Genomic DNA, 24,332 nt, shown 5'->3' with positions numbered 1-24,332 from the left:
AGAAGTAGGGACAGAGGCAAGAAATGGCACCCAGTCCATTGTCACCCAGTAACTCTGAAGATGGACCTCTTTTTTGGCTCTTTCGGGGAATAAGAGGCTCCCAGCAGGGCCTTTCTCAGCCCTCCCCTCCTCCCCTCTATTCTGTTGCTTCTGGGAAACATAGCCCAGAGTGGATAGGAGAGCCCCAATGCAAGGAAGGAGAAGGGATGCTAACAAACCAGACCGTTCTGCAGATTCTGGGGATTCATCCACTCCATCTGCCTTTAGTCACCCTTCTGAACCCTGCTGTTTTTCAGGCTTATCTAAATCAGCTTCCAGGATGTCCCAGCAACATACTCTGCCAGTGACCCTGCCCCCTGCCCTCAGTCAAGAGCCCCTCAAGCCTGTTTCTCCTCCCATAAATACCCAGCAGGAGCAAGTGAAACAACCAATTTCAATACCTGCCTTGTGCCAGAATATGCCCTCCAAGCTCCCAGGGGAGGTCCTCTTGGAGCATGGGGAGAAACACACCACTCTTGTGAAGGGGGTATCTGAGCAACAATGTGAGCCACAGCAGCAGGAACAGCATCTGGAACAGCAGCAGCACCAGCAGCAACAAGAATCAGAGCAGCAGGAACAGCATCTGGAAGATCAGCAACAGCAGCAGCAAGAATCACAGCAGCAGGAACTGTGCCTGGAACAGCAGCAGCAGCAACAAGAAGCACAGGGACAGAAGTTGTGCCTGGAACAGCATCTGGAGCAGCAGCAGCACCAGGAGTCACAGAAGCAAGAACTGCACCTGGATCAGCATCTGGAACAGCCGCAGCAAGAATCACAGGAACAGGAACTTCACCTGGAAGAGCATCTGGAACAGCAGCAGCTGCAAGAGTTACAGGAGCAGGAATTACACTTGGGAGAGCATCTGGAACAGTGGAAGGAGGAGCTACAGGATCAGAAAATACAACAGCAGCAGCAAAAGGAACAGTGTGAGGAACATCAGGAAGCAAAAAATCTGGAGCAGCAACTGGAGCACGTGCAAGCACAAAGGAAGCGGCAGCAAAAGGAAGAGCTAAAACAGGAAAAAAAGTTCTTGGACCAGCAACTGGATCAAGAGCTAGCAAAGAGAAATGAGCCACTGGAAAAGAAAGGAGACCAGCTCCTGGAAGAACAGGAACAGCAGCCAGAGCCAGCAGAGCAGCAGGAGGGGCAGATGGAGCAGCCTGCAATTGTCCCAGCTCCTGGTGAGGTCCAAGAGACCCAGCTGGTTCAGCCACTGAAGGGAGAAGTCTTACCCCTGACGGAGCAGCAACAGCAGAAGCAGAAGGTATATGGCTCTCCAAAACATAAGTAAGCACCCCCTAATGTTCCAAAGGCTCTCAGGCCATCCCACAGAAGTGAAGAAAAAGCCAGTGGCCTCACTAATCTCAGGTCCCCAGCCTGGGAGGCCTGTCTCATCTGTGAACCTGCCAGATCCTGTCCTTCTGTTTCTTCAGTGGGGCTGAGGGAAGGGGAAGGTATTGTCCAGCAACCACCCCTGATGAGCTTCAGTCCCAACCTCTGGCGGCCAGAACCTCTGCCTGAAGAGACAGTTACTACAGTAACCCTGACTTTGTCCCCATTATTATAGTTGAATCTGTGAGTGTGTACAGTAATACAGAATAAATCCTGGAAGTCCTGGGATCCTGTATTCTCTTTGTCTTTTCTCCTCTGCTTCTCACCATATAAAAACCTGTTTGTGGGTCAGTGGTTGCAACAGACTCTCTTGGCCAGTACCTAAAGGAAGAAAAACATTCTTTAACTCTGCTCCCCAAATCACCCAATATATTCATGACTTATTTTTAAAGATTTTTAAAAATTTTTATTTATGACAGAGATCACAAGTAGGCAGAGAGGCAAGCAGTGAGAGAGAAAGGGCGGCAGGCTCCCTGCTGAGCAGAAAGCCCAGATGCGGTGCTTGATCCCAGGGCCCTGGGATCATGACCTGAGCCAAAGGCAGAGAGGCTTTAACCCACTGAGCCACCCAGGTGCACCTATTCATGAGTTTCTTAAAAGGAAACCAAACCAATACCAAACCGAAACTTCACTCATAGACCTGAAAGCAATGCTTGCTTGCCAATTGCTAGTCATGAAGCTGGGACAAGTTAATCTGTTTGGGGGAAGGAGGATCTGCCCACCTCAGTTCAACATTGCCTTACACCACACACCAGGTCCAGCTCAGCCCAGCACCTCTGATTTCCCATCTCCTCACTTTGGGAGGGGCTCTGGGAAGATATCAAAGAGGTAGGTATGGGGGCTTCAGTAGGGTTCTGGCCCCTTCATTGCTGTTCCCTCTGCAGAATGGCCTCTAAGAGTTTTATGGGGGTCTACTTGGCTAAGGAAAGCTTTAGAAAAGTGATAGAAGCAGAATTAAGCAAGGTAGGAAGAGGAGAGTCTCAAGAGTAGTCCTAATGAGTGATAGTGACAGAGTCACTAAAGAAAGTAAAGGTTGGGCCCACTGGAATCATGGAAGTTCTCAGTAGGCTGGAGATACACAGATCCAAGGCCACTGTAGCCATTACCCTCCCTGACATTTCTGTAGCCTTTACTGCCATCAATCGCAGCAGGACTTAGGGCCTTCTCCTTTTTCAGGAAAATTCTCCCTTTAATGCTTCAAATTACCTGTTTTTAACTATTTAACCCCATCATTTCAGGCAGGTTATCTCAAGCCACCTAACTCTATTTTACCACAGCCATGAGGCTATGCCGGGGGTATCCCTGTTGAGACGGCCACAGGCAGCTAGACCCAAAAGACCTGAATGGCACTCATGCAACTTACTGAACACTGCACTGAAACTGAAAAACAGAATGGTTGTATTAGGTACAGAATGGTTATGAGAGTATCAGCTATTCACCTTCATGACTGTGTGGCTGACGGAGATTGGGGCTCCCTGCCTCTGCCCAGTATCACAAGAGAGTATCATCCACATATTGCTAGCTCAGGAAAGGATCCAAATTCAAAATTTGAAGTATGGTTTCTACTGAATGCATATTGCTTCCACACCATTGCAGAGTCAAAAAATCGTTAAGTCCAACCATAGTAAGTAAGGGACGTCTGTACTTATAGGATGAGGATGAGTTCAAGTCCTCCTAACAGAACAAAAGTTAAGAGAAGTCTGGGTAAGACTGGGCAGGAATACTGGGGCAAAGGGAGAAGTAATCAGAAAAAACTCAGAGTATGCACTTGTTTTCTTTGGAGAGTTAGATTTTGATGTTTTGTTTTCTTTTTTAAATAGACCTTATTTTTTAGAGCAGCTTTGGATTTACAAAAAAGTTGATGATCTAGTACAGAGAGTTTCCACATACTTCACACCCAGTTTCTCATATTATTAATATCTTACATGGATATGGTTCACTTATTACTATTAACAAAGCAATAATGATATAATAACTAATGTTCATGACCTACTCCAATTTCCTTAGTTTTAACCTAATGTCTTTCTCTGTTCCAGGATCCCACCTAAGATACTCCACAATATTTAGTCATCTTATCTCCTAGGTTCCTTGTGACTGACAGTGTTTCAGAGTTCCCTTGTGTTTGGTGACGTCGACCATTTTGAGGGAGTACAGATCAGCTACTTTGTAGACTATCCCTCAGTATGGGTTTGTCTGATTTTTTCTAATCGTAAGATTAGACTGAAGTTATGGGTTTTTTATGAGGAAGAGTACAGAAGTAAAGTTCCATTGTCATTCCATTATATGAAAAGCACACACTCCTAACATAATTTATCACGTTGATCTCCTTACTGATGTAGTGTGTGTCGGGTTTTCCAACTATGAAGTTAAACTCTCCTCAACCTATCCCTCATCTCCCATCTTTCTAGTGTATTGTTTGGAAGGAAGTCACCATGTGAAATGGGGAGTAAGCTCCCTGTCATTGAGGGTGAAGTATCAACATAAATTATTTGGAATTTTCTGTATGGGAAATTTTGTCTCTTCCTTCTCACTATTTGTTTATTTATGTGTTTAATCACTTATTTATATCAATGTGGACTCATGAATATTTATTATATATTTTGGGCCATAATCCAATAGTTATTTTTTTATTATGATAAAACACACATAACATAAAACTTACTATCTTAATAATTATAAAGTTAAATAGTATTGAGAACATTTATTTTGTTGTGCAACTGCCCATCTCCAGAACACTTTCATCTTGCAAAACTGAAACTCTGTACATTGCAACAATTGCAACCACCATTCTCCTTTCTTGATTTCTTTTTATCTTTTTTGGGGGGCGTTAGCAAAGGGAGAGGGAGAGAGAGAATCTTTTTTTATCTAAATTCAATTAATTAACATATAGTGTATTATTAGTTTCAGAGGTATAGTCCAGTGATTCATCAGTTGTATATAACACCCAGTGCTCCTTACATCACCTGCGCTCCTTAATGCCTATGAACTTGTTAATCCATCCTTCCAGTCCCCTCCTTTCCAGCAACCCTCAGTTGGTTTCCTATGTTTTTTTTTTTAAGATTTGTGTCCCTCTCTGACTTCGTCTTTGTTTTATTTTTATCTCCTTTCCTCTCTGCTCCCCTCTTTTGTTTCTTAAATTTCACATATGAGTGAGAACATACAATAATTAACTCTCTGATTGACTTATTTCATTTAGCATAATACCTTCTAGTTCAATCCACGTCATTGCAAAAGGCAAGATTTCATTTTTCAATAACTGAGTAATATTTCATTATGTATATATACCACATCTTTATCCATTCATAAGTCAATGGACATTTGTACTCTTTCCATAGTTCAGCTATTGTTGATAACGCTGCTATAAACATTGGGGTGCATGTGCCCCTTTGAATCAGTATTTTTGTATCCTTCGAATAAATACCTATTAGTGCAATGGTTAGGTCCTAGGGTTGTTCTATTTTTAACTTTCTGAGGAACCTCCATACTGTTTTCCAGAGTGACTGCACCAGTTTGCATTCCCACCAACAGTGTAAGAGGGTGTGCTTTTCTCTACACCCTTGCCAACATCTGTTGTTTCTACTGTTGTTAATTTTGCCATTCTGACTGGAGTGAAGTGGTATCTCATTGTGGTTTGATTTGCATTCTCATGCTGATTAGTGGTGTCAGACATCTTTTCATATATCTGTTGCAAACAGTGTGGTATTGATATACAATTGACCACATAGATCAATGGAACAAAAGGGAAAAATCAGAAACAAATCCATGCAAACACGGTCAACAAATTTTCAACAAAGATGCCAAAATGCACAATAGGAAAAGCATAGGCTTTCTCCCATAGGCATTTTCCCAACAAATGGTGTTGAGAAAACTGGATATCTATATGTAAAAGAATAGAATTGGTTTCTTAGAACCAAATACAAAACCATATACAAAAGTCAACTGAAAATGGGTTAAAGACTTAAATGGAAAATCTGAAATCATAAAACTTCCAGAAGAACACATAGAGGAAAAGCTGTTTGACAATGGTCTTGGCAAATATTTTTTTTTTGGATTTGACACCAAAAGCACAGGCAACAAGAGCAAAAAGAAACAACTAGGACTTATAAAAGTTTCTCCACAACAAAGGAAACAATTCAACAAAATGAAAAGGGAACAGGGGAAAATATATTTGCAAACCACATATCTGGTAAAGTGTTAATATTCAAAATATATTAAAAATATTTACCATGTAGTAACAATAAACAAGTTAAGAAATGGACAAAGGACCTGAACAGTACTTTATTTTCTTGCTCAAATTGTTCCAGCTCTGCCCATTAGGAGCTCTTTCCATTAGCTTCTTTGTCCTTTCTTCAATTTGGTTTTATTTTTTGTTTTTCTTCATTTGTTTTGTTTTTGAGCACTTTCTTACTTTCTGACACCACAAAATGCTCCAGGCTTGTCCTGTATGTTTTCTCCCTCTGTCTAGAATCAACAATTTCTTCAAGGAGACTTGTTTCACTTAATGAATGATATTAGAATCCAAGACCTGAGAGCACTTGGTATGCTCACAGCTACTGGTTTGTCACTTCTTTCAGGACTTCTCAGCTGACAAAGAAAACATACTGAATATTCTAACTGGTGTGTATGTGCATATATGTTTCTTTATGTAACCAACTTTATGTAAATCAAGGCAAACGTGAGTTTACCCTGATGCCTCTCACTGTCCATTACTACATGGATCATACTAGGCTTGTCGCTTTTCCCACCAACAGTGAGAAACCTGCTACCCATCTTCCACCACTTATTTTCCTATTCATTCATTCATTCCAGTACACACATATAGTTGAATCAGAATTATTAATCTGAACCCTTTCCCCTTTGCACAGATATTAGTATCATTATCAGCTATGGAACAACGCCTATGAACAGTTCCTTTGCCTTTAGTCTTACAGATCCTTCTCATTTCCAAAGTTATTGGGGTCACCTCCTCCAGTGAGATTGTTTCATACATTGTAACATAGGTTCTCTCATCACAGTCTGCATTGCTCTCCAGGATTCCTTTACTTCTAAAATATTTTTTTTTCAATTTTCATAAATCAAGCTTCACTCTTAACACTGTAAAATTCTATTGGCTTTGACAAGTGCATAATTATATATCACTTATCGCCAATGAAGTAGTTCTAGTCTCTTATGGCCAGTGAATGCACCAGTTACAGAATCCCACCCTTAAAGTCTGCTTCCTAAAACCACAATAGGTTGTCATTATTAGGTTCCCCAGCAGGACTCCCTGAGATAAGAATTTGTTTGCAAGTGATTTATGAAGGCAGTTCTTCCAAGAGAAACTAGTAAGGGAGTAGAAGAAGCAGGACTGAGAAGAAGATAAAATCATTCAAGTGTGTGGTTTCAGGCAAAGACTTATGGAAGATAGCTTCCACCTGCTCCCACAAGAGAACTTTAGACAATAAAAGAAGACTTAAGGATGTATTGATGTGAAGCAAGGGAGCCTCGCTTCCACACTCTAGTGCCTATAAGTCATTGGCTAAGGGCCACTCCAAGGAGACATAAAATCTCAGGCACATCAGGTTTGTGCATGTGAGGACAGAACAGATTCCATTGCTCATGGGAAGTCATATGAAGAAGTATCACAATATGAATAAATGGAGGCAAAATCATACCATAGCCTATGTGATGTTAAAGGACAACATGAGGACAGCCAGCAAAATCCAGATTAAAAAAAAAATTCTTAACAACAAATAATGTGATTTCTTCAATAAAAATTTTTGAGGAGACAAAAAATGGACAGGGAAATTTATAGATTAAATTAAACTTTCATGGCACCTTCGGCTAAGGTCATGATCCCAGGCTTCTGGGATTGAGTCCCACATTGGGCTCCTTGCTCAGCAGGGAGCCTGCTTCTCCCTCTGCCTTTGCCTGCCACTCTGCTTGCCAGTGCTCTATCTTTCTCTATCTGACAAAACAAAACAAACAAACAAAAAACAAACAAAACTTACTTAAAAAAATAAAATAAACTTTAAAAATATGTTAACCAATAACAGTGGAGCTGTTATTTTGATCTCAATTCAAATATTCTTAAAAAATAATGACTTTTATGAAATAATTGGAAATGTAAACACTGAGTGGATATTTCATAATAAGAAGTTTTTGGTACTTTTAAGATAATATTTAACATAACTCCTTGGAGGAAACAGAATCATCCTTAGCTTAGAGATATCTATAGATGAAGGGACATGACTTTGGAATTTTCTTTTAAAAAAAAGGGGTGGCAATTATTGGGGATACAAACAAGACAAGACTGGTCATAATTTGATTATTATTAAAACTGGATGATACATATGGGACTCATTCTATAATCCTGTTCCACTTTTGGATATGTTTAAAATTTGCCATAAAATAGTAAAAAAATCATTGAAAAATGCTAATTATGACAATATAGAAATTGTGCCCTATTTTATAACTTCTGTTGGCTGACCTAACCTGAACTTAAAAATAAATTGCAACTTAAAAATGTAAAGAGGAGTGCAGAGCTTTTAGAACATTTTATAGAGATGTCTTAGCTTGGTTTTCCCCTAAAAAAGTTGTGATCTAGGAGACAAAATGGCAGGGAAGTAGGAGGAGGCACCCGTTCAACCTGCACCCTAAAGTGAGCTGATTACCTTCCAAAGATCTCCAATAACCCAGGAAATCAGCCTGAGATCAAAATTATACACGTCTGGATCTCTACTGGAGCAGAAGACGCCAGTGGGCAGGTAAAGCAGAGTGGGAAAGTCGGACTGATATTGGAAAATAAACAAAAGGGGGAGGGAGCCACCAGAGGTGATCCCTTGGAAAGTAATATCCCAATATGAGAGTGCCCTGCACCTGAGGACCAGCATTAACTTGGGAGTCTGGTAGAAAGCACTCAAAAAGAGCAAAGGTTCACCTGGGGGGAAATTGCAGGAATCGGGAATAAGGGTGTTAGGGTCTGGACTTAAGTCCCCAGACACAGGACAGCCACCCCTGGCGCAGAGCCAGAGAGGGTGTGGCAGAGAAACCAGGTCTCAGTCCCTGAACCACCAGCCACCTGAGAGTGCTTGGCGCCCGGCTCCCGTGAGGGGCTGGGAGCCTCGCCAGCCAACAGAAGCACAGCCTTTTTGCAGTCCCCACGCAAGTGCCCTGCTGTGCCATCAGAGTCCGAGTTGTGTCCCGCGCCCTCCCATGAGAGTGGTGCACAAAAACGCCAGTCGGGTGCTCTCAGACCAGAAAGACCAGGCACTCCCAGCCCAGGCCAGCGGGAAAATCTCACTCTGTGATCTCTGCTTGGAACTTCTCTGGCAGTCTGGAGCTGCCCAGACAGCCGCCTCTGCTGTGGTTTTGGGTACAAGCAAAAAATCCTGAGTCCCCAGGGACAGCGATTGGGAACCTGCTCAGCCATGGCCAAGGGGGGATTTATATGGGCTCTGCAGCCAGACTGAGGCTTCCCTCTGAGAGGGAGGTAAGGGTGCAGTTTGCTTTCCTCTAAACCTACAAAAACCATCAAAAGAGAAAAACAAAAGTGAACAAATATAAAAACCTCCAGAGAACAAAAGCCTGAAAAAACCAGTTTCCTTAGAGCCCACCCCCTTGAGGGGGACAGGAGGACTTAGCTGAGAGAACTTCAGGGACTGAAAACCCAAGGGGCAGGCCCCTCCCCCAGAAAACCAACCAGGAAAGGAAAAAAAAAAAAAAAAGGACTACAGGAGAACAACCACCACTACTTGATAGGACAATTTTTATTATTAATTCGATCCCACTATTCTGGCTCATTTGTTTTATATAGTTAATTTTTATTATTATATACATAATTTTTTAACCTATTTACCATCCCAGTGAGATGTCCAGTACATCAAATTCAATAATAACCTTCTAACCTGAACTTTTTGATACATACACCAGTGTTTTCCTTTTGCATTTCTCTTTCTTAAATTTCTTTTATTTTAGTTTAGTTTAGTTTATTCCTTTTTTAAATTTTTATTTTCTAATATTCATATAGAGTTAAACTTCAAGGTAATTCCCTTTCTCCAATCAATGCCACCCCTATAGGTAAACCAATTCCTAATCCCCCCCCCCTTATCTTAAGAAAGTTGAGTCCTTTAACAAAGATATCAGGATACATCCAGGAAGAATCAAAACAAACTTCCTCACCCACATTGAGAATTTACAACCACTCTCCAAACTTTTTCTTCCACCAGTATTTCTGTGTTTTTGTGTTTGTCCTGATAGTATATAAATCTTACACTCAGGGTTCTTTTTGATGAGGTTCTTCCTTTATTTGCAAATATATGCAAATTATATATATATATATATATATATATATATATATATTTCTTGTCATATACTTTTAACAGTCTTTTTGTTTGCCTGTGTCTGTTTGTATACTTCATAAAATTACCTTGGGGCCCATTTGGGCTAAATCTTCTCTTTTATCTCACCTTTGTTTCCTGTCTCTCTCCGACTCTCTTTTTTTCTTTTCCTTTTATTTTCCTCTCATTTGGGTGGGGAACCTGATTGCTCAGAAGCATTCCAGGGTGCACCTTGACTGCACAACAGTCGATATACCCAGCTACACCCATTCAGCCATCTCTCACCAAAATGACTAGGAGAGGAATGCCCAACAGAAGAAAAATACAGAGGATGGACCTTCTGCAACAGAGCTAATGGCTATCAACATAGACAATATGTCGGAAGGAGAATTCAGGCAAACAATTATCCAAGCAATAGCTAGGTTGGAGAAAGCCATGGCTGACCAAGCAGAATCGATTAGGGCCGAAATTAAAACGACCAGAGATCATGTTTTCAATATTAGGGAAGAGCTGAAGCTACCAGGGATGAGCTTCACAATGCTCTCAATGAGTTCCAATCTAATCTAAATTCTCTCAACGCTAGAGTAACTGAGACAGAAGATAGAATTAGTGATCTGGAGGACAAACAGATAGAGAGAAAGGATCAGGAGAAAGCCTGGAACAAACAGCTTAGAAGCCACGAAAACAGAAACAAGGAGATAAATTATGCCATGAAACGTTCCAACGTCAGAATTATTGGAATCCCTGAAGGGGAGGAGAAAGAAAGAAGTCTAGAAGATATAGTGGAACAAGTACTTCATGAAAATTTTCCAAATCTCATGAATGGAACCAGCATTCATGTACTAGAGAGCAAAAGGTTTCCCCCCAAGATTACAGATTCTCGAAAGTCCTCGAGACACCTAATAGTAAGAATGAAGAATTACAATTGAAGGCAGAACCTCTTGAAAGCAGCTAGTACAAAGAAGATCCTTACGTATAGAGGAAAGCCCATCAGAAATACGTCAGACCTGTCCACAGCGACCTGGCAAGCCAGAAAGGGCTGGCAAGATATATTCAGGGCACTGAATGAGAAGAACATGCAGCCAAAAATACTTTAACCAGCAAGACTGACATTCAAAATGGATGAAGAGATAAAGAGTTTCTAGGACAGGCAAGGCTTAAAAGACTATGCAACCACCAAGCTGATACTGCAAGAAATATTAAGGGGGCTTCTTTAAAGGAGGAAAAAGCCCAAGAATAGCATTGAACAGAAATATAGAGGCAATCTACATAAAGACTTCAAAGGTAACACGATGTCAATAAAAATTTATCTATCAATAATCACTCTCAATGAGAATGGCCTAAATGCGCCCATAAAATGGCACAGGGTTGCAGACTGGATAAAACGACAGGACCCGTCCATATGTTGTCTACAAGAGACCCATTTTGAACCTAAAGATACACCCAGACTGAAAGTGAAGGGATGGAGAAGCATTTTTCATGCCAATGGGCCTCGAAAATAGGCTGGGGTAGCGATTCTCATATCAGACAAATAAGATTTTAAACTAAAGACTAGTCAGAGATCCAGAAGGACACTACATCACCCTTAAAGGGACTATCCACCAAGATGATCTAACAATTATAAATATCTATGCCCCCAATATGGGAGCAGCCAATTACATAAGAAAACTGTTAATCAAGATAAAGAGTCATATTGATATGAATACACTAATCATTGGAGATCTTAACATGCCTCTCTCAGAAATAGACAGAACATCGAAGCAAAACTCAATAAAGAAACATGAGCATTGAATGACACATTGGACCAGATGGACCTCATAATTATATACAGAACATTCCACACTAAAACAAAAGAACACTCAGTCTTCTCAAGTGTACATGGAACATTCTCCAGAATAGACCACATACTGGGTCACAAATCAGGACTCAACCGATACCAAAAGACTGAGATTATTCCCTGCACATTCTCAGATCACAATGCTTTGAAACTGGAGCTCAATCACAAGGAAAAGTTCCAAAGAAACTCAAACACCTGGAAGCTAAAGACCACCTTGCTTAAGAAAGATTGGATCAATCAGGAAATCAAGGAAGAACTGAAACAATTCATGGAAAACAATGAGAATGAAGACACTTCGATCCACAACCTATGGGATACAGCAAAGGCAGTCCTAAGGAAGAAATATATAGCCATCCAAGCCTCCCTCAAAAAAATTGAAAAATCCAGAACACAGCATCTGTCTCTACACCTTAAAGAACTGGACAATCAACAATAAATCAAACCAACTCCACACAAAAGAAGGGAAATAATCAAGACTAGAGCTGAGATCGATGAGATAGGAACCAGAGATACAGTAGAATGTATCAATTAAACTAGAAGCTGATTTTTTGAAAGAATCAATCAGATCGATAAGCCATTGGCCACACTAATCCGAAAGAAAAGAGAGAAAGTTCAAATACATAAAATTATGAATGAAAAGGGAGAGATCACAACTAACACCAAGGAAGTAGAAAGAATCATCAGAAGTTATTATCAACAGTTATATGCCAATAAGCTTAGCAACCTAGATGAAATGGATGCATTCCTGGAAAACTATAAACTCCAAAAATTGAATCAGGAATAATTTGACAACCTGAATAGACCAATATCTAGTAACGAGATTGAAGTGGTGATCAAAAACTTCCCAAAAAGCAAGAGCCCAGGCCCTGATGGATTCCCCGGAGAATTCTACCAAACTTTCAAAGAAAAGATAACACCTATTCTCCTGAAGCTGTTTCAAAAAATTGAAGCAGAAGGAAAACTTCCTGACTCTTTCTATGAAGCCAGCATTACCCTGATCCCCAAACCAGGCAAAGACCCTACCAAAAAGGAGAATTTCAGACCAATATCACTGATGAATATGGATGCTAAGATTCTCAACAAGATCCTAGCAAACAGGATCCAACAGCACATTAAAATATTATCCACCATGACCAGGTGGGATCCATCCCTCAGTTACAAGGATGGTTCAACATTCACAAATCAATCAATGTGATAGAACAAATTAATATGAGAAGAGAGAAGAACCACATGGTCCTCTCAATTGATGCAGAAAAAGCATCCATTCCTGATTAAAATGCTTCAAAGTATAGGGATAGAGGATCATTCCTGAATTTCATAAAATCTACCTATGAAAGACCCAGAATAAATATCATCCTCAATGGGAAAAAAGCTTGCAGCCTTCCTGTTGAGCTCAGGAACATGATAAGGATGCCCATTCTCACCACTCTTGTTAGAAGAAGTGAAGTCACTAGCAACAGCAATCAGCAATACTTCTAGTATTATAAGTCCTAGCAGCAGCAATCAGACAACAAAGGGAAATCAGAGGTATCCAAATTTGCAATGAAGAAGTCAAATTCTGTCTCTTCACAGATGACCTGATTCTTTATATGGAAAACCAGAAAGACTCCACCCCCAAACTACTAGATCTCATACAGCAATTCAACAACGTGGCAGGATACAAATTCAATGTACAGAAATCAGTGGCCTTCTTATACAATAACAATGAAAATACAGAAAAGGAAATTAGAGAATCGATTCCATTTACTATAGCACCAAGAACCATAAGATACCTGGGAATAAACCTCACCGAAGAGATAAAGGATATGTACTCGAGGAACTACAGAACACTCATGAAAAAAACTGAAGAAGATACAAAAAGATGGAAGACCATTCCATGCTCTTGGATCAGAAGAATAAACATTGTTAAAATGTCTATACTGCCTAGAGCAATCTATACTTTTAATGCCATTCCAATCAAAATTACACCAGTATTCTTCAAAGAGCTGGAGCAAATAATCATAAAATTTGTATGGAATTAGAAGAGACCCTGAATCGCTAAGGAAATGTTGAAAAACAAAAATAAAACTGGGGGCATCAGGTTACCTGATTTCAAGCTTTATTACAAGGCTGTGATCACCAAGACAGCATGGTACTGGCATAAAAACAGGCACATATACCAGTGGAACAGAGTAGAGAGCCCAGATATGGACCCTCAGCTCTATGGTCAATTAATCTTCGACAAAACAGGAAAAAATATACATTGGAAAAAAGACAGTCTCTTCAATAAATGGTGCTGGGAAAACTGGACAGCTATATGTAGAAGAATGAAACTCCACCATTCTCTTACACCGTACACAAAGATAAACTCAAAATGGATAAAAGACCTCACATGAGACAGGAATCCATCAGAATCCTAAGGAGAACATAGGCGTTCATCTCTTCGATGTCAACCACAGCAACTTCTTTCAAGATATGTCTCCAAAGGCAAAGGGAACAAAAGCGAAGATGACCTTTTGGGACTTCATCAAAATCAAAAGCTTCTGCACAGCAAAGGAAACAGTCAATGAAACAAAGAGGCAACCCATGGAATGGGAGAAGATATTTGCAAATGACAGTACAGACAAAAGGTTGATATCCAGGATCTATAAAGAACTCCTCAAACTCAACACACACAAAACAGACAATCATATCAAAAAAATGGGCAGAAGATATGAACAGAGACTTCTCCAATGAAGACATACAAATGGCTCTCAGACACATGTAAAAGTGTTCATCATCACTAGCCATCATGGAGATTCAAATTAAAACCACAATGAGATATCACCTTACACCAGTTAGAATGGACAAAATTAGCAAGATAGGAAACAGCATGTGTTGGACGGGATGTGGATAAAGTGGAAACCTCTTACACTGTTGGTGGGAATGCAGGTTGGTGCAGCCTCTTTGGAGAACAGTGTGGAGTTTCCTCTATAAATTACAAATAGAGCTTCCCTGTGACCTTGCCATTGCACTCCTGGGTATTTACCCCAAAGATATAGATTTCGTGAAAAGAAGGGCCATTTGTACCCCAATGTTTATAGCACCAATGGCCACGGTCGCCAAACTGTGGAAAGAACCAAGATGCCCTTCAACGGACAAATGGATAAGGAAAATGTGGTGCATATACACTATGGAGTATTATGCCTCCATCAGAAAGGATGAATACCCAACTTTTGTAGCAACATGGATGGGACTCGAAAAGATTATGCTAAGTGAAATGAGTCAAGCAGAGAGAGTCAATTATCATATGGTTTCACTTATTTGTGAGCATAACATATAGCATGGAGGACAAGGGGTGTTAGAGAGGAGTTGGAAGTTGGGGTAAATTGGAAGGGGAGGTGAATCATGAAAGACTATGGACTCTGAAAAACAATCTGAGGGGTTTGAAAAGGCAGGAGGTGGAGGTTGGGGTACCAGGTGGTAGGTATATATAGGGCATGGACTGCATGGAGCACTGGCTGTGGTGAAAAAATAATGAATACTGTTATGCTGAAAATAAATAAAAAAAATCTTTAAAAAATAAATTAAAAAAAATAAAACACCAAAAACAAAATTAACAATATAGATTCCGTATGATCCTGCAATTGCACTACTGGGTATTTACCCGAAAGGTACAGATGTATTGAAAAGATAAGCCATATGTACCCTAGTGTTCATAGAAGCAATGTTCACAGTCGCCAAACTGTTGAAAGAACCAAGATGCCCTTCAACGGATGAATGAATAAGGAAGATGGGGTCCATATATACTATGGAATATTATGCCTCCATCAGAAAAGATGAATACCCATTTTTATATTAACATGGATGGGACTGAAAGATTTTCCTGAGTGAAATAAGTCAACCAGAGACAGTCAATTATCATATGTTTTCACTTCTTTGTGGAGCATAAGAAATAACACAGAGGACATGGGGAGATGGAGAGGAGAAGGGATCTGAGGGAATTTGGAAGAGGAGATTAACCATGAAAAACTGTGAACTCTGAGAAAACGATCTGAGGGTTTTGGAGGGGAGTGGGTGGGAGTTTGGGTGAGGCTGGTTGTGGGTATTAGGGAGGGCCTCTTTTGAGGCCCATTTGCATGAAAGATGCTTCTCCATCCCTTCACTTTCAGTGGGTGTATCTTTAGGTTTAAAATGGGTCTCTTGTAGACAACATATGGATGGGTCCTATCGTTTTATCTGATCTGCAACCCTGTGCCATTTTATGGGCACATTTATTTCATTCACGTTGAGAGTGATTATTGAGATATGCGTTTTTATTGACATCGTGTTACCTTTGAAGTCTTTCTTTCTGTAGATTGTCTCTATATTTCTGTTCAATGCTATTCTTAGGATTTTTTCTCTTTTATAGAACCCCCCCCTAATATTTCCTGCAGTGTCGGCTTGGTGGTGGCATAGTCTTTTAAGCCTTGCCGGTCTTGGAAACTCTTTATCTCTCCATCCATTTTGAATGTCAGTCTTGCTGGATAAAGTATTCTTGGTGGCATGTTCTTCTCATTTAGTGCCCTGAATATATCTTGCCAGCCCTTTCTGGCTTGCCAGGTCTCTGTGGACAGGTCTGATGTTATTCTGATGGGCTTTTCTCTGTAAGTAAGGAGCCTCTTTGTCCTAGCGGCTTTCAAGAGATTATACCTACAATTATGATTCCTCAATTTGACTATCAGGTGTCGTGATGTTTTTTTGGAATGTATAATCTTGGGTGGATACCGTTCAGCCTCTAGTACATGAACGGTGGATCCATTTGGAAGATTGGGAAAATTTTCATGAAGAACTTGTTCCACTATACCTTCTAGACTTTTTTCTTTCTCCTCCCCTTCAGGGATTCCAATAATCCTGACGTTGGAACGTTTCATGGCATCATTTATCTCCTTGTTTCTGTTTTCGTGGTTTCTAAGCTGTTTCTTCCAGGATTCCTCCTGATCCTTTCTCTCTATCTGTTTGTTCTCCAGATCACTAATTCTATTTTCTGTCTTAGTTACTCTAGCTTTGAGAGAATTTAGATTAGATTGGAACTCATTGAGAGCATTGTGAACCTCAGCCCTGGTAGCTTTAATCTCCCCCCCCCCTTACATTTTTTACATCATCTCTGGTCGCTTTCAGCTCAGCCCTAATCAATTCTGTTTGGTCATCCATGGCTTTCTCCAACCTAGTTATTTCCTGGATAATTGTTAGCCTGAATTCTCTTTCCAACATATTGTCTATGTTGATAGCCATTAGCTCTGTTGCAGAAGGTCCATCCTCTGTATTTTTCTTCTGTTGGGCATTCCTCCTCCTAGTCATTTTGGTGAGAGTTGACTGAACAGATGTAGCTGGATGTATTGACCGTGGTGCCGTCAAGGTGCACCCTGGAACACTTCTGAGAAATCAGGATTCCCCACCCAAACGAGAGACAAAAGAAAAGAAAAAGAAAAGAGAGAGAGAGAGAGAGAGACAGGAAAGAAAGGGAAGATGAAAGAGAAGGTTTCAGCCCAAATTGGCCCCAAGATAAGATATATGAAGTAGACAAACAAAAACAGACTAACAAAAAGACTGATAAAAGTGTATGACAAAAGAAAAAAAAAATATATATATATATGCAAATAAAGGAAGAACCTCATCAAAAAAAAAAAAAAAAACATGTGTAAGATTTATATGTTATCAGGAGAAACACAAAAACACAGAAGCACTGGTGGAAGAAAAAGTTGGGAGAGTGGTTATAAATTCTCAGTGTGGACAAGGAAGGTTGTTTTGATTCTTCCTGGATGTATCTTGATATCTTTTTTAAAGGACTCAACTTTCCTAAGATAAAGGGGGATTAAAAATTGGTTTACCTATAGGGGTATTTTTGATTGGGGAAAGGGGATTACTTTGAAGTTTAACTCTATATGGATATTAAAAGCTTCTGCACAGCAAAGAAAACAGTCAAAAAAAAAAAAACAAAGAGGCAACCCACGGAATGGGAGAAGATATTTGCAAATGACAGTACAGACAAAAGGCTGATATCCAGGATCTATAAAGAACTCCTCAAACTCGACACACACACAAAACAGACAATCATATCAAAAAATGGGCAGAAGAGGGGCACCTGGGTGGCTCAGTGGGTTGGGCCGCTGCCTTCGGCTCAGGTCGTGATCTCGGGGTCCTGGGGTCGAGTCCCGCATCGGGCTCTCTGCTCAGCAGGGAGCCTGCTTCCCCTCTCTCTCTCTGTCTGCCTCTCCATCTACTTGTGATTTCTCTCTGTCAAATGAATAAAATCTTTAAAAAAAAAAAAAATGGGCAGAAGATATGGACAGACACTTCTCCAACAAAGAAATACAAATGCCTATCAGACACATGAAAAATGTTCATCATCACTAGCCCTCAAGGAGATTCAAATTAAAACCCACATTGAGATATCACCTTACACCAGTTAGAATGGCAAAAATTAACAAGACAGGAAATATGTGTTGGACGGGATGTGGAGAAAGGGGAACCCTCTTACGCTGTTGGTGGGAATGCAAGTTGGTGCAGCCTCTTTGGAGAACAGTGTGGAGATTCCTCAAGAAATTATAAATAGAACTTCCCTATGACCCTGCCATTGCACTCCTGGGTATTTACCCCAAAGATATAGATGTCGTGAAAAGAAGGGCCATCTGTACCCCAATGTTTATAGCAGCAGTGGCCACAGTCACCAAACTGTGGAAAGAACCAAGATGCCCTTCAACGGATGAATGGATAAGGAAGAAGTGGTGCATATACACTATGGAGTATTATGCCTCCATCAGAAGAGACGAATACCCAACTTTTGTAGCAACATTGATGGGACTGGAAGAGATGATGCTGAGTGAAATAAGTCAGGCAGAGAGAGTCAATTATCATATGGTTTCACTTATTTGTGGAGCATAACAAATAGAATGGAGGTCATCGGGAGTTAGAAGGGAGTTGAGGGAAATTGGAAGAGGAGGTGAACCATGAGAGACTATGGACTCTGAAAAACAATCTGAGGTGTTTAAAGTGTCAGGGTGGCAGTGGGAGGTTGGGATAGCTGGTGGCAAGTATTATAGAGGGCATGGATTCCATGGAGCACTGGGTGTGGTGAAAAAATAATGAATACTCTTATGCTTAAAATAAATAAAAAAAAAGAAAAAGAAAAAGGAATAATCTAGACTAAACTAAACTAAAATTTAAAAAAAAAGAAATTCAGAAAATAGAAATGCAAAAGAAAAACATAGATGTATGTATCAAAAAGTTCAGGTTAGAACGTTATGGAATTTGATATACTGGACAGCTCACTGTAATGGCAAATAGGTTAAAAAAATTATCTATATTAAAAAAAAAAAAAAAAAAGAAGAAGAACCAGAATAGTGGGAACGAGTAAAAAATAAAAGTTTTCCTATGAAATAGTGGTGGTTGTTCTCTTGTCTTCCTTTTTTTTTTTCCTTCTTTCTTGGTTTGTTTTCTGGGGGAGGGGCCTGCCACGTGGGTTTTCAGTCAATGATGTTCTTTGAGTTAAGTCCTCCCGCCCCCCTCAAGGGGGTGGGCTCTGAGGAAACTGTTTTTTTTTTTTTTTTTTTTTCAGACTTTTGTTCTCTGGCGGTGTTTATATTTGTTTACTTTTTTTTTTCTCTCACCTTGACCACTTTTGATGGTTTTTGTAGTTTTAAAGGAAAACAAACTGCACCCTGACCTCCTTCTCAGAGAGAATCTCAGTCTGGCTGCAGAGCCCAAATAAATTTCCCCTTGGCCACTGGCAGAGCACGTTCCGAGTCGCAGTCCCTGGGGACGCTTGTACCCAAAGCCATGGCAGTGGTGGCTGTCTGGGCAGCTCCAGACTGCCAGAGAGGTTCCAAGCAGCAATCACACACTGAGATTTTTCTGCTGGCCCGGGCTGGGAGTGCCTGGTCTTTCTGGGTCTAAGAGCGCCCGGCCTGCACACACTTCTTTCAGGGGAGGCTGTGGGTTGCACGCGGGTTTTGGGCTATGCGAACGGGGCGCAGGTCCAAAAGCACCAGGCTGGGCCTTCATGCACCTCTCTGCGGGGAGACTTTGGTGCATGTGTCTTAGGCTCTGAAACAATGGCGCATATCAAAGGGCGCTGGCTGGGCCTTTGTACCTCTCTCAGGGGAAGATGAGGGACATGTGCATCTCAGGCTCTATAGCAGGGCTTATGCGTTCTGCCAACTGGCATGGCTCCCATCCCCTCACAGGAGCCAGACCCCACGCGTTCTCGGGTGCGCTGGTGGCTTAGGGACCAAGACCTGGTTTCTCTGCCGCACTCTCTCTGGCTCAGCACCAGGGGAGACTGTCCTGGGACCAGGGACTTAAGCCCCTGTCCCTAGCCACCCCAATTCCCACAATTTCCTCTCGGCGATCCTTTGCTCTTTTGGAGTGCTTTCAACCAGTCTACAAGTTAATGCTGGTCCCCAGATGCAGGGCACTCTCATATTAGGGGTATTACTTTCCATCCAGTGGTCCATCTGGTGGTCCCTCCCCTTTTTGTTTATCTTCCGATATCAGTCCGCTGTTCCCATACCACTTTACCTGCCCACTGGCATCTTCTGCCCCTGTAGAGATCCAGACATGTATAATTCTGATCTCAGGCTGATTTCATGGGTGATCGGAGTTCTTTGGAAGGTAATCAGCTCACCTTAGGGTACAGGTTGAAAGGGCGCCTCTTCCTACTTCCCTGCCATCCTGTCCCCCCCCTTTTGTATTTTAAGTATTAACTTTTTTTTTCTCTTTTTACCTTGGGCTTAACTATTTTTCTTCTTTTCAAAGAATTAATTTGGTTTTGTTGCTTCCCACTCTGTTGTATATTTGTTTCCTATTTCATAAGCTTCTGATTTTATATTTAGTATTTCTTACATCTACTTCCTTTGGAATGTTCTAATTTCTTAAATTCTAGTTTAGGTAGAGTTTTAGATCATTAACTTTCACATTTCTGTGAAGTTTGAATCTTTCATTATCTCATTGTGTTGCTCTTACTGCATATCCCATGAGTTCTGGTTTGCAGTACTTATGTTACATTTAGTTCCAAGCATTTTCTAGTTTCCTCCAGATTGTCAAGTATAATAGTATAAGTTAATGTAATTTCACAATATGTCATTAGATCAATACCTAATATCTCCATATTCTATAATAAAGACAACATTGACTCTTATCTCTCAGAAATAAACATTTGTACCACTCTACTAGGTAACAGTAATAACAACAAAGAATCAACCAAACAAATTAATAAATAAATAAAACAATCTAACCCAAGAAGGTGCTACTGTGGAGGTTAAAAAAATGTCTATTAGGGACAGACACACTTGAGATTGAACCTGGTATAGTCTAGCCAAGAGGAAAAGCATCCAAGATTGCCTGCCAGTCTTCAAAGCGCCTGTGGTCTCTTGCTACCCTCTAGTGTCATAGGGCCAAATTGCAGGCCTGGAAGAGAGGGACTCCACCCACCCCAGGAAGGCTCCAAAAAACAAAGCTTGGGTATGTATCCATGCTGTTTGAGACACCTCCATGGAAATGGTGATGGATGGGTTAGTTTGTGCCCTGAAGGATTCAGAGTGAGCATGGGTATAAGACAAATGTACCGATGACTCTGCTAAAAATAATTGCCACCATTTATTGAGTTTTGGCCATAGGTCAGTCCCAGGGTCTTTACATCTCCTTGGCACAACAATACTATGATGTATGTGTGATTATCCTCCTTACCCTAGAGACTTAGAGACAGGAGACTGAGGTTAGAGAGGACAAGTTACACACCCAGGGTACTCAAAGAGTCACTAAGACTGAAACTCAGATTTGTATGAATCTTGAGTTCATGCCCATGCAAATACTCTGAGGACTCAATGATGAGAAATCTCACAGAAGCTTAGAGGATTCTCAGAGCACCTTCCTGGGGGAAATGACATATGATCTGGGCTTTGAAGAATGAGTACCAAGAGTTGGATGCCAGAAAGAGATGGAACAGGACTCTAGAGGGAACTACCTAAGTAAAGGAGAGATGGAAAAAACATTGTGGATATGAAGGGATTAAATGGTTCAATTTGGCTTGTTTTGTGTGTGTTGAGTTTGAGGAGTTCATTATAGACCCTGGATATCAACCTTTTTCTGTACTGTCATTTGCAAATATCTTCTCCCACTCTGTGGGTTGCCTCTTTGTTTTCTTGACTGTTTCCTTGGCTGTGCAGAAGCTTTTGATTTTGATGAAGTCCCAAAAGGTCATCTTCGCTTTTGTTTCCTTTGCCTTTGGAGACATATCTTGAAAGAAGTTGCTGTGGCTGATATCGAAGAGATGACTGCCTATGTTCTCCTCTGGGATTCTGATGGATTCCTGTCTCACATTGAGGTCTTTTATCCATTTTGAGTTGATCTTTGTGTACAATGTAAGAGAATGGTTGAATTTCATTCTTCTACATATAGCTGTCCAGTTTTCCCAGCACCATTTATTGAAGAGACTGTCTTTTTTCCAATGTATATTTTTTCCTGTTTTGTCGAAGATTGATTGACCATAGAGCTGAGGGTCCATATCTGGGCTCTCTACTCTGTTCCACTGGTCTATGTGTCTGTTTTTATGCCAGTACCATGCTGTCTTGGTGATCACAGCTTTGTAGTAAAGCTTGAAATCAGGTAATGTGATGCCCTCAGTTTTATTTTTGTTTTTCAACATTTGCTTAGAGATTCGGAGTCTCTTCTGATTCCATACAAATTTTAGGATTATTTGCTCCAGTTCTTTGAAGAGTACTGGTGGAATTTTGATCGGAATGGCATTAAAAGTATAGATTGCTCTAGGCAGTATAGACATTTTAACAATGTTTATTCTTCCAATCCAAGAGCATGGAATGGTCTTCTATCTTTTTGTATCTTCTTCAATTTCTTTCCTGAGTTTTCTGTAGTTCCTCAAGTACAGATCCTTTACCACTTTGGTTAAGTTTATTCCCAGGTATCTTATGTTTCTTGGTGCTATAGTAAATGGAATTGATTCTCTAATTTTCCTTTCTGTATTTTCATTCTTAGTGTATAAGAAAGGCACTGATTTCTGTACATTGACTTTGTATCCTGCCACGTTGTTGAATTGCTGTATGAGTTCTAGTAGTTTGGAGGTGGAGTCTTTTAGGTTTTCCATATAAAGAATCATGTCATCTGTGAAGAGACAGAGTTTGACTTCTTCATTGCCAATTTGGATACATTTTATTTCTCTTTGCTGTCTGATTGCTGTTGCTAGGACTTCTAATACTATGTTGAACAAGAGTGGTGAAAGTAGGTATCCTTGTCTTGTTCCTGATCTCAACGGGAAGGCTGCAAGCTCTTTCCCATTGAGGATAATATTTGCTCTGGGTCTTTCATAGATAGATTTGAAGATCAGGAATGTTCCCTCTATCCCTATACTTTGAAGTGTTTTAATCAGGAATGGATGCTGGATTATGTCAAATGCTTTTTCTGCATCAATTGAGAGGACCATGAGGTTCTTCTCTCTTCTCATGTTAATTTGTTGTATCACATTGATTGATTTGCAAATGTTGAAATATCCTTGTAGCTAGGGATGAATCCCACCTGGTCATGGTGGATAATCTTTTGAATGTGCTGTTAGATCCTGTTTCCTAGGATCATATTAAGAATATTAGCATCCGAATGGACATCAGAAGAAAGCAGGAGTGGCAATCCTTATATCAGATCAATTAGATTTTAAGCCAAAGACTATAATAAGAGATGAGGAAGGACACTATATCATACTCAAAGGGTCTATCCAACAAGAAGATTTAACAATTTTAAATATCTATGCCCCTAACATAGGAGCAGCCAACTATATAAACCAATTAATAACAAAATCAAAGAAACACATCAACAATAATACAATAATAGTAGGGGACTTTAACACTCCCCTCACTGAAATGGACAGATCATCAAAGCAAAAGATCAGCAAGGAAATAAAGGCCTTAAACGACACACTGGACCAGATGGACATCACAGATATATTCAGAACATTTCATCCCAAAGCAACAGAATACACATTCTTCTCTAGTGCACATGGAACATTCTCCAGAATAGATCACATCCTCGGTCCTAAATCAGGACTCAACCAGTATCAAAAGATTGGGATCATTCCCTGCATATTTTCAGACCACAATGCTTTAAAGCTAGAACTCAACCACAAAAGGAAGTTTGAAAAGAACCAAAATACATGGAGACTAAACAGCATACTTCTAAAGAATGAATGGGTCAACCGGGAAATTAAAGAAGAATTGAAAAAAATCATGGAAACAAATGATAATGAAAATACAACGGTTCAAAATCTGTGGGACACAACAAAGGCAGTCCTGAGAGGAAAATATATAGCGATACAAGCCTTTCTCAAGAAACAAGAAAGGTCTCAGGTACACAATCTAACCCTACACCTAAGAAGCTGGATAAAGAACAAGAAAAAAAACCCTAAGCCCAGCAGGAGAAGAGAAATCATAAAGATCAGAGCAGAAATCAATGAAATAGAAACCAAAAAAACAATAGAACAAATAAACGAAAGTAGGAGCTGGTTCTTTGAAAGAATTAATAAAATTGATAAACCCCTGGCCCGACTTATCAAAAAGAAAAGAGAAAGGACCCAAATAAATAAAATCATGAATGAAAGAGGAGAGATCACAACTAACACCAAAGAAATACAAACTATTATAAGAACATACTATGAGCAACTCTACGGCAATAAATTTGACAATCTAGAAGAAATGGATGCATTCCTAGAAACATATAAACTACCACAACTGAACCAGGTAGAAATA

The 24,332-nt window shown here is 40.3% G+C and overlaps 1 protein-coding gene across 1 annotated transcript; it reads left to right on the top strand.

Moving 5' to 3' along the window:
- Positions 1–302: 302 nt before the first annotated feature.
- Positions 303–1,611, top strand: IVL (involucrin). The gene has a single exon (XM_059137596.1). The coding sequence runs from the start codon at positions 320–322 to the stop codon at positions 1,328–1,330; it is 1,011 nt and encodes a 336-aa protein (XP_058993579.1). The 5' UTR covers positions 303–319; the 3' UTR covers positions 1,331–1,611.
- Positions 1,612–24,332: the final 22,721 nt, after the last annotated feature.

The sequence above is a fragment of the Mustela lutreola genome, chromosome 10, assembly GCF_030435805.1.
Source record: "Mustela lutreola isolate mMusLut2 chromosome 10, mMusLut2.pri, whole genome shotgun sequence".
NCBI lineage: Eukaryota > Metazoa > Chordata > Mammalia > Carnivora > Mustelidae > Mustela > Mustela lutreola.
Note: the sequence above shows the minus strand (reverse complement) of the source record. Positions and strands in the feature narration are given on the sequence as shown.